The 12,136-nt window shown below is 37.7% G+C and overlaps 1 protein-coding gene across 5 annotated transcripts in view; it reads right to left on the reverse strand.

Annotated features, from left to right (window-relative positions):
• Window positions 1–768: 768 nt before the first annotated feature.
• LOC136843104 (nucleolin-like) overlaps window positions 769–12,136 on the reverse strand; it is a 225,109-nt gene continuing 213,741 nt past the window's right edge. For all 5 annotated transcript variants that reach the window (XM_067111104.1, XM_067111107.1, XM_067111106.1 and 2 more), the window contains 2 exons: window positions 7,081–7,235; window positions 769–2,346 (listed from right to left, as the gene is read on the reverse strand). In XM_067111104.1, coding sequence (XP_066967205.1) covers window positions 1,818–2,346; window positions 7,081–7,235 — 684 coding nt within the window. In that variant the 3' untranslated portion in view covers window positions 769–1,817. The remainder of the gene's footprint in view (window positions 2,347–7,080; window positions 7,236–12,136) is intronic.

Here is a 12,136-nt window from a genome sequence, read left to right on the forward strand (position 1 = left end):
TGGTGGCTGGTTCCATGGTACTATTGTTATTCGTTTTTTTTTTATTTTAATTTTTATTCTGTTAGTTTTCTATCGTGCTTAACTATTTATTTAATCCTTCATTTATTTCCTTATAATTCATCAACTTATATATTCAATCACTTGTTTATTAATTTGTGTAAAAATGGGACATAACAGCCTGAGTACACTGTGAGGTAACAGGAGAGGAGGAGAAGAGTCGAAAATATTTTCTTTTCTCTATCTTGCTCTGAAGGCCTCACCGACAAACGTCAATTCCTCTCTCTTATTTCGTTCACTTTCAGCACCTCTTCCACATTTCAGCAAATTCTCGTCTTCGTCGTATTCGTTTTTTAGAATGAAGCTGAATTAACTTTTTTGATAATGTTTGTGAATTTGTAAACATCTTGATTACTCTAGTTGGGTTTACGTTGAAACAATAGTTTTATTTTTGAATCTGATATACACGAAGCATTTTTATTCTAGATTATGTTGCGTTCTCTCTCTCTCTCTTTTATGACCAAATTTGTAGACCTTCCATAAACCAGCTGCGCCTCTACTGACCGTATTAGTGAACGAAGCTAGTCGACTGTTATGAGTTACATCAAGGGGACACACTTGGACTGTCAGTGCTTAGTCAAAACATAATATCCTAGTGTCATTATTTAACACGGGATGGGACAGCACATGACAATCCTTTATCAAATAATCCCTCTAATTTATTTCCTTAAAATTCATGGACACTGAAAAGGATGAATTAAACACAGAACAGAAATCTCTGCAGTGACCACATCGTTTCAATGAAGCTTTTATTCGCAGCGCACTGTATCATTGATGTGTATAAAAATATAAATATCAGTAAAATATATTTCAGTATCTGAGCGAAGCATATACACACACACACATTAATGGGGAAGGACAATATTATTTGTACACTTATAAATAGAAAGCAACTTCCCTAAAGCATATAACAGAAAATAGGAAGGACAGTCACAGGTCGCAAGAGGTTAGCCTCCCTTTACGGAGGCCGGTAAGTCATTATTCGAGTCTGACAGAAATAATGTACATGATAGCAATCTCTAATCCATTGGCACATTCCATTTGCTAAGCATGAATTTGAGGGTGGGTTTTGTTGCATTGCATTGCTTTTTGGATGAGCTGATAAGTCTGAAATGAGTTAGTAAGGAGGGGCACTATGCTGTGAAGTATACTGATTAACTTAGATGACGAAATATGTGGCATCCAAAGAAATCCAAAGAAACTGTCTTTTGGTAAACCCAATTTCAGCTTTCGTAGCAACAGAAAACACCCTTACGGAATACCTGCAAATTCATCATTCAATGACAATATTGAAATAAATAATCACAGTGTTGAGTAAAAACTTCTTTCAGTAGAAGCACACTAAGGACGTACATCAAAACATGAAAGCACCATAGTTGTGGGAAACATTATGGAAAAACAATGATAGATCGGCAGGTAACTACTTTAGCATAATCGAATGTTGGAGTGGATTAAGACAGTCTCGATAATATTAAGAAAACCTTAAACGAATCATAGATTAGAATTTATGAAGATGTACAAGAACGTGTTGTCCTGACTGCACACCAGAAGCTTGGATTTCTCCAGTATATATATTTTTTCTCTTTCTTTTCTTTCTTATAAATTAAATAAGGTGGCATACCCTTGAGCCAGTAGCATTTTAACGCGACGAGACTCGGAACTGAGGATCATTGCAACAACACTAGTTTCATCGTTAAGTCTTTTGGATACTGTTAAAATGAGTATGGGTTTTAGGAACCTGCTAATCAGTGATAAGCATATCACCGAGAGTATGGGTAAGGGTAAGGCCTTTGGATTTTACGGCCAAAACCACTTGGACGATAGATAACAGGTGCTGCTTCTTGTGAAGCCTCTTTCTTTTTCTCTTCTTCTTCCTCCTCTTCTTCTTCTTCTTCTTCTTCTTCTTCTTCTTCCTCAGATTCCTCTTCTGATCCCTCTGAATCCTCGTCTGATTCTTCTGAGTCGTCCTCGTCTGAGTCTTCTTCTTCGCTGGAATCAGAGTTGTTGTAGTTTTCTTCTGAGGAATCTTCGTCTGATTCCTCCGAATCGGCAAGCTCGAGAGCTTTCTGGTAGGCAGCAAAGAATTCTTCCTTAGCCTTTTTCACTTCGTCTGTGTCTTCGGGTGGTACAGGGAGGGCGTTGCTTTCCACGCGGAAACCTTCGTCATCAGCGTTGTAGCGGAACTCAAATTCGTCGCCTTCAGGAGCCACAAAGGCGTATTCTCCTTTCACCTCTCCTGAGGCTGTTCGTTGTTCCGATCTTGAACTGGTCGGCAGGAGGTAAAAGAAACTGAAATGAAACAGTCAAGAGGTTAGTTCTGGTCGGGATCATCAGAGTAATCGCATAAAGAATTACAGGAAAGCAGCAGATGCTACTTAAAGGAAATCTGAAGTTTTGAATAGCGGAATATACATTCTGAACATTTTGTTAGTGTCTCTATATTTATCCACTTATTGACTGATCTACTTTTATTTCTGACTTGTTATACCTTCTTTCTGCTCTCTCTCTCTCTCTCTCTCGTATATAGGTAATCTCCTCTAATGAAGCTTGTTTTTCAGATCGATGGTCCTTTGAACTTATTTCATCGTCATTATGGAACAAAGATTTTCAGCAGTGTATTAGACAATCTCTCTTCGCATTTAACTTGGGAGACAAGTCTGCTACTAACGAGTGGCAATAAAAACGGTTTCATGACGGAAAGCTTTATCATCGCTGTTATCTCTGGCCGGGGAAACAGCTTACCTGTCACGTTTCTGCCTGCCAGGTTCCAAGCTACTTTCCAGTAGGACTTGTTAGACATGGTTTACCAATCCACTTTTTGTTAACCTCGACAGTGACCAATTTGCATAAATATAGCCCACCAATCGGAGTAATCAGAGGTGATGCGTACTTTTCCACGCCATGCGCAATCAATAAATGCTTAAAAATATTAATGGGTTGTCCACTTCGAAAAAGGCTTTAGTGTTGCAGAAATGGAAAGATAGAGGAAATATGTTTAATGTCACAGAAATAGATGGATAGAAAAAAAAATATTTTAACCATCAAAAGGATGAAGGAAAGAAAGTGAGGCGTCATCATTAAAGAATAAAGAGAGAGAGAGAGAGAGAGAGAGAGAGAGAGAGAGAGAGAGAGAGAGAGAGAGAGAGAGAGAAAACCATTAGGTGTCCATTAAACGGAAGCGTTTAGCTCCGAAATGGTTGCGGGTACAGGGGCCTATAAAAGAAAATTGCTGCCGCTGAAGGTGTTCGGAAAACGTGCTGCCATGACGAGCAGATAACACAGTGAGAGCAATAACAGAGCCTGATCTTGCATTCTCTACTTGTTTTCCTTCGTTATTGTTCTCTCATCTCTGTTTCTATGTTTCTTCTGTTCTTACATTCCCTCTGTCTTTATAGCGTTTCTTTTCTCTTTCGTTTCTGCTCTCTCTCTCTCTCTCTCTCTCTACGTACATTTCTTACTGTCAATTACGAAAACCAGAGTAGGTAAAAAGGAAACATCGCAAAAATCGAGAGACAAAGTACAACCTGAAAGCAGAAATTGCCAGTCACTGTTGAAGTAATGTTATGGGACAGCCAAACAGAATAGTATTTGTATATGCAAATAGGAAATGGCTTTTGCAGAACACTTTCCCCTCTTTGAAATTCCGTCGAACAAATGATTGCCTTAAGTACTTAAAAAAAATTGGAGGAAGCTGAGTTCTGGGCTCAGAGTCCTCAAAATCTTTTCAACGTTTTCTTACGTTACATAACATCCTTCTAAACAATGCCGATTCATTGTTGCTAAGGTCAAATGCGCACTGTAACGGAAATAAGCTAAACAGATCACTGACCAGTTCCTGGGTACCGGTCAACCACATAACACATCTCCTGAGGGTAACCGTAGAGACCAAACTCCCCTACTCACTCCAAAAATACATTGGATTCCGCAGTGCACGATAGGTCATACAAAGGCAGATTATCAGATGGTCTGGTATTTGGCGCTCTGACGTATGGTTAACAGGTGAAAGTCCTACAGCGGAAAGAAGCTAAATTGCATGAGGGCAAACACTAAAAAGACTTCTTTAGGAATCTAAACCATATGGGGTGTAATGAATGGTAAAACATCTGAATTGCTGGTTAGAAAAGAGACAATCAGATGAATTCTCTAGTGAAAAACATCACGTGAACACAAAGAACAACTGTCTTTGTGGAAAAAAATAGCAAGTGGTTGTGCTTTAATGCCTGCTTCGACAGCATCGTTAATTTTTTCTCATTCTGTCTCACCAAAACTCAGACGTCATCCATGTTCAAAGACGAGTGAGAAGACCTTGCTCCATCCTATAGCGCTGAAAAAAGAAGAAAGTGGTTTTACTTTAGCTGTTTAGGCGTCTCAGCAGGCATCGTTATCAGTTAGGAAAAAGATATCATATCAAGAGCGTTCCGTCCTTATTATCTGAAAATCTCTTGAAAACTGGTTTCCTAATAGGCAGGGCTTTGCATTTCTTGCTTCAGTTGCTATAAATGCCGTAACAAGAAGCTGAAGAAAAGGAAAAAGAGGCCCGAAAAAAAAAACTCGTCTGGAAGTGAGAGTAAAAGGAAATGCTTGCGTCCAGGTAAAGACGATCCAGGCGTAGCAAAAAGTCCCACCATAGTGAAGGAAACGTAACGTGTTACAAAATTCAATTATCAGAAGAGTTTGGGACTTGAGAATGGAAGATGTTGGAGAAAAGGTAAAAGCACTCTTTCTTTAAAGGCCTTCATAACAGTTGGTTGTGGAAAAATAATTCCTTAATGAACAGAACCGTCTTTCAGACATGGTAAAAAGAAAAGATAATTAACACAAAATTCCGCTTGCCGTACAGTGAGACGCTTCATGAAGGCGTTAAAACTGGCTTTAAATGCTTGGCCTACGAAGATAATGCTTCCTTAACGTTTGTATATAGAAGTTGCTGCTGTCTTTTGAATTTGCATTCATTATCGTATAGAACCATGCCTGGCTTTGAAATGACTGGTACGTGTGTATTCAGTTTTTGTCGATCTATTTCTGTTCGTTTTCATTAAAAGCGTTCATGTACATTGTGCACTGTGATGTATAAAATACTCCTAATCTGTTCATTTAGATGTTAAGCATACTCACTGGACTTAAAAGTTTTACTTTAGAACAACCTTCGCTTCTATTTCATCTTAGTCTATAAAACATTTCATATCAGTCTTCAGCAGCAGCTCTGATGACCCCAGCAACATTCTTCCGGCAACGCAAGACTCATAAAGAGGAAAAAAGGAAGGCCTGAAAAAAAAAAGGCAGAGGAGAAAGCGCGTTATCACCGTCCTCCTACTTCTGAGACCGAAAATTTGATTTTCAACTTTTTCCCTTCAGAACCAGTTTTGAAAGGAATGGGTATTATTCTCCCCGCTCCGAAAAACAGATATTAAGCACCAACGAAAATCGCCGGCAATGAAAATGCAAGATGAAGGAAGCGCTTAAAGTTCTTTGCAGTGCTTGAAATGACCGTAATCTTTTGTAATGGATGATGCAGTAACTCTTCGCTTCTGGGCGCTTGCAGTGGACAAGATCCAGGGAGAGTAGGAGGAGAATAACCATTTGTTCATATCCTCGTCTTCTTGGATTTAACGAACATAAATCGGTCACTGTGGGATTATTTAAACTGATTTATTTTGATTCTGGTTGCGGAAGTGCTGGCTGCTATGCACGAGGGACAGAGCATAATTATAAAATTATGTTAATATAAAAATATACATCAGAGAGAGAGAGAGAGAGAGAGAGAGAGAGAGAGAGAGAGAGAGAGAGAGAGAGAGAGAGAGAGAGAGAGAGATACATTCACCATTTCCTTTATTTATACCCATTTGTAAATATTACAAGCAGTACTTCTAATATATATATATATATATATATATATATATATATATATATATATATATATAGTATATATAAATAGTATATATATATATATATATATATATATATATATATATATATATATATATATATATATATATACACTATACAAATACATATATACATATATACATACATATATATATATATATATATATATATATATATATATATATATATATATATATATATATATATATATATATATATATATACATATACTAGCTGACAAACTCAGCACTGTCGGAGAAAACTCTGAATGAAAGTAGATCATTTACTTTAAAAAGAAAGTAACATGTGATGTGGTTTTGATTAACATGTTTATTTAAAGCAATGAATTCTAGATAGAATTATGAATCAAAGGAAAGAAAAGCATTTTCAGTGACAGTACACATACTTTACACGACAAAAGAGCTCAAAGGAGATGCAGTGAAATTTTTCTAAGTGTGGCAGTAATTCCAGTTGCATTACTTGGCCCGACACTGAGTGTGTCACACGTCGGCCTGCAACCACTGCAGAGCCCCATTCCCTAGTTTGCATGGCCAGTATGAAAGTGTATGAACCTAAGTTCCCGACACTCCACGTTTCACATCAGTCCAAAGTGTTATCCCAAGGCTGGGTCTTTGCCGGGACTCGCAGTGAATAAGATACCCTGGAGGGCAGGGGTACAGGTTTGAAACCTAGGCAAAAACGTTCCTTGGGTCAAATGAGGGCTGCTTGCAAAATTTTGTCTAGATCGGTCAAGTGGTTCGGATTTCTATAGAGCACAAGTTTACTTACATACAAGTTTACAAATATAGTTACATTCACATTTATATATATATATATATATATATATATATATTTATATATATATATATATATATATATATATATATATATATATATATATATATATATATATATATATATATATATATATATATAAGACAATATAAGAGAGAGAGAGAGAGAGAGAGAGAGAGAGAGAGAGAGAGAGAGAGAGAGAGAGAGAGAGAGAGATACACAAACCACTTGCAAGGCAGTTATAGTTATTGGCAAAAGGTACCACAATCGTAACATCAGGTCAGTCATAAAAGTTTGTGCGTGCGTCAAGGAAGAGAGAGTGAAGTGCACAACAAAACGTACCTGTAGACACCGTCGGGGCCGAAGTTGTTGCCAAACTGGTATCCATCGAAGGTAGAAAGAGTCTGCAGTGGCTCGACGTGGTCCAGTTCCACCTGTTGCATAGGATAAGCGAGTCCGAGGGCGCTGGACAGGATTAGGGCTATCAGCTGTGGCGTCTGTGGGAGGGGTCAGGACCACCCGGAAGAGAGCGGGTTGATTATTTAGAATCGTCTCAAAACATGGCTTTTGGAGGTGGGATCCAAAAGAAACTGTGGGGTTGGATGATTAAAAATGAGTAGCTATGCTATGATCTAGGCTATATTCTGGTTTAATATGTTAGTCTTTATATACTTACATATCCATATTTTTACTAAATGCTCATATAATATAAATGAATATCTTATTAACCATATTTTTACAGTTATTAATATCTTTTAGGGAAAAAAGCGCCAAAAAAAAATCACGTATGGAATAAAGCGCTCATAAAATCAAATTGTTATACTTTGCGCTTCCATCATTTACCATCTTTTATTATGATAATTTACAAAATAAATTTCGAAAATATCAGAAGCGCCGAGGAATGCATCTAGTATGGCTTTAAGAGCTAACCAGGAGGCAATTTAGTTACCCCCATGGAATTTAGATAACTCGCCCTTTTCACCTGTATGTACGGCAAAAGTGGGTATTAACACAGTCCTTATGGTGGACTTGAATTATATAATGTTGAATAAATCGGATCCCATAAATGGTGTGAACAGAGGTTCATAAACTATATTAAAGTTTTAAACAATAGATTTAGAAAATCTCTACTCATGCCCTGTTGTAAACGACAACGGCGGGGGGGATTAGATAACATCAAATAGCTTTCGAACAAACATGAACTTGCATTTTTCGAGGGCACTGTTGACATAAAAAACGCGGGAAAGCTTTTGGCGCGAGAGAGCGAGAGACAGCGTCAGGAAGAAACAGGAAAGGAGAGATTTTTGCGGCCATGGCAGGTGACAGTAACTAACTGCATCGCGGGCAAAAACTGAACCAAGTTAATGGGATGCCTGGGAGAGGCAAAAGGAAGGAGAAAGGGAGGGGCCTCCCGAATTAGGGAACGGGAGAGGCCAAAGGAATTGATCCCTGCAGGGTAAAGTGTAAGGGAAAGACTGGAAGGGTTAAGCACACCAACAGAATAGCAATGCAGACTGAATATTAATAAGAGATTGGAATATCTTGAGGCAAGTAATGGATGGGGAAATGGGAGGGTAGGAGTATCCCACTTTCGATTGCTAATGGACAAGTGAAGCCTGAGGACTCGGCATTGTTAGGTGCCCATTGTCTGAACATGGGAAATAAAGGCAGAAAATAAAGGGTCGATGTAACTGCCTGGAGTATGGGCACAGGTTGCTCGGAATAATAATTTTATTATTGTAATGCTGGATCTTGCTCAAGATCATGACGTTGCATGAATATACTGTATATTTGAAGCTGGAAATATTCTTGGCTCCTGCGAAAAGATGATGAAATCAACAGAAAACGATTAAAGTATAATGACCATAAATGCATAAATTTCGTCAAGTCTCTCTCTCTCTTTCTCTCTCTCTCTCTCTCTCTCTGTTTGTCTGTCTGTCTGTCTGTCTGTCTCTCTATCTCAAAATGGTGTCTTATTAATAAATATTTGAAGCTTTTACAAATGGCATTCACAAGATAGCAAGTTTTCCGCCGCAACTAATTTTCTGGAGACTTTAGAATGAATTATTATCTGTGCCAGTATTAGTGACTTGCTACGTTATACTCCGTTGTTAGTTCGTAAGAGTTGGAATATCTTTCGTAACGGTAAAGTTATACCAACGGTAAACTAGGAAATTAATATCTGACATCAAAGACCATTCTTGAGAGGTTTAATGACTAAAGATACGGTCAAAAGTTTAACAAATCCATATTTATCGTTGTATCTTATCGCGAAATGGAGCAACAGAGCAATTATTAAAGCCCTGATATGTTCGAGAACTAATGAACTAATATTTTAATAAGCTCCATTACGGATACAAACTGAATAGTTTGCACATAAAGAACGACTTAGTTATGCAATAAGTTGCTATCAGAAAACACACACAAATTCACGAACACAAGGAACTATCCTAAACAAATTTAATCGCGTGTAGTGGGTAAGCATGAATGGACAGCGATAACTGAAATATGTCTGAAACATATTAGACTTCTGAAAAGTGTCTGCTTCGTTAAAAATTAACGTTGCTCCGACTCGCTGGGAGAGGAAGAAATTATGATTACAACTGGACTCCCTCCCCAGGGCAGCCACTTGATTTGTTGCTACTACACGTAAGTGTCAGGTCCCTGATGTCAGGTAACTCATTTTTGATACTTTGCAGCTGGAAACCCTTGAGCCAGTGGGTTCTATGTAGCCTATTTAATGTAAGAGCAACTCTACCTATAGCAGACATACAGGAATGAAGCCTCACCCTCACTAAATGCTACCTATTTGATTTGCTCCTGCAATTAGAAAATATTTCTTTATTCTAGACTTTCAATTCCCATCCCCGATCTCTCTCTCTCTCTCTCTCTCTCTCTCTCTCTCTCTCTAGTAAGAGTGAAAGGACATGTATCACCAGGGCGTTTGTCGAATGTTAATAGAGAAAAGCTGTTTACGGGGGTTAGTGAATGGTTAAAATGTAGTCAGGGTCATATAGTGCAGCAAGCTACACGGCGTTTCTTTTGACCACCGGCGATCGAACAAGTTGCGCTTCATGAAAGGAAAGCGCCGTAATCCTCCTTAGAAATCGGGGATAATATCTCATACTTCAGGCTACCAAAGGCCCGTCGGATCCTTCGTGTTGAAGAGGAGGTTACCTGCAGTGGTCGACAAAGTATACTGCAAATACCAAAGGGTGAAATCGCGATCTAATTCTTGAGAAAACAAGCGAAGCGAAACGTAGTTTATATTTCGTGAAATGAAATTTGCCGTGAGTTCATGCTAAATTCGGTCAAAATCCAAGAGGCTTGAACGCTGTGGATGCTACCATTATACTATATAAAATCATTTAGAAAAATATTGCATATATATATAAATAATATATATATATAATATACATATAAGTATATATATATATATATATATATATATATATATATATATATATATATATATATATATATACACAAAACATCTATATATGTGTATATATATGCATATATATTCAAACTGGATGGTATCTACTGTACGGATACTTGATAATGTGGACTGTTTGTCCAAGAAAGCTTGTAACTTTTTCTGAATAAATACACTATTAGATACCATCCAGTTTGAATGAGGTCCTTTTAGTAACTCTACTAATGCACAGAACAATTGTGTATGTGATAAAGTTAATGTATATAAATATGTATATATATATATATATATATATATATATATATATATATATATATATATATATATATATATATATATATATATATATTGTTACATTTTATGCTTTTGATCAACGTTGAAAATAAAATGCATCCCCGGGTGATGTCATGTAAATATATGTCAAATTGCAGTGACTCACGCAAGGGTATGCAAATGATTCAACTGCTGACATTTCAACACAAAAGAGAGGCAGGCAGCGTTTCGTAAAAATAACCGTTTTCTTCCTTTTCTTCAACAATGTGTTTGTTCAACACAGCCCGTGCTACTGTTGCCTTCTAACCCCCATACTCGTTTCAGTGAGTTTAAGGTATGCAGCTATTTTCCTTTGCTTTTTGTTTCTACCAGTTTCATTAAGCAAAACTGCCCCCAAGTCATAGGGGCTCATGCAGTTTCGTTTATTAATTCTCTAACATTTTCTATCATAGCTTTAGGCAAGAAACATTGTCAAAAACTTCATTGTTATTTGCTCAATGGTTATTTCATGGAAACCTACACATTTTTCCCTTTCAATCCTCTTTGGGTTGGTGGGTGGTGTTTGGTGTAGAGTATCAATGGAATTTTCTCTTACTGCTAGTGATCATTATCACTGGAACATTATATCCCCTTATATAACCTGTAACGCATTCTGATTTACCTAGAAAATGTCACAAAACATGACAAAAGTATAAGCGTTCAAAGAAGCACGTTGCTTTTTCTTGAGCATTTTAGCCACGCCTTTGAGGCCTTCTCGCTAACCCCGGTGACACCGAGGCTGTCACGGAATGGCAGCCCGATAATTGGAACCCCGCTGTAACCAACTATAACCACCTGCTCCTCTTCAACCTGGTCTTAATGAGAACTGAATGAAGGAAAACAATATTTGGTACCTCAACCTTTCAATGTCACATGGCAGGAAATTCCATTGTAAGTACTCGAAAACTAACTCTCGCTCTCTCTCTCTGTCTCTCTCTCTCTCTCTCTCTCTCTCTCAATATGTTAAATCTGTTAATTCTATTATCACGAATGGTTTCACCAGCATTCATGATAATGTGTTGAATATAAATTCAATATTTCTTATATTTTAAATCGAATTTATTTTCATCTGCTCTTGTGAAAGAAATCATTAAAAGACACACTGACATTAGGATCCTATATTTTCGATCCTCAAACACCGATATCACAGGAGATTTTTGGTCTTGAACTCCCATAAAAAGAAAAATGGTTAAATGTCACTGAGAAAGATGCATGCTGCGACTGACGTACAAAAAAATGGTTAGGAATCCCTTAGATTGCTTTGCTATCAATATTCTTTTATATAATAATAATAATAATGGTAATAAGAATAACACCCTGTTTCCTTTCAAATTCCACTCTACTCTCAACTGCATGGCAATATGCAGTATCACCCTTTTCCCCTGTTAAAGGAATGTTCCAGTGGACTTTGCTTTTGCACGGACTTAGTCACGCTTTTGCCCTTTCGTACTCAGCCTTGACACGTGACCCGATCTGACCCCGGTCTATTTTCACTTTATTTTACGCTCCCCAGAAACTCAGGAAACGTAGGGACGTTATCGGTGGGCAGGGCTATTCGATGCGTGCGTCATAGCACGTGCCCATGCCCAGTTGCGAAAGAGAGAGAGAGAGAGAGAGAGAGAGAGAGAGAGAGAGAGAGAGAGAGAGAGA

The sequence above is a fragment of the Macrobrachium rosenbergii genome, chromosome 11, assembly GCF_040412425.1.
Source record: "Macrobrachium rosenbergii isolate ZJJX-2024 chromosome 11, ASM4041242v1, whole genome shotgun sequence".
Classification (NCBI taxonomy): domain Eukaryota; kingdom Metazoa; phylum Arthropoda; class Malacostraca; order Decapoda; family Palaemonidae; genus Macrobrachium; species Macrobrachium rosenbergii.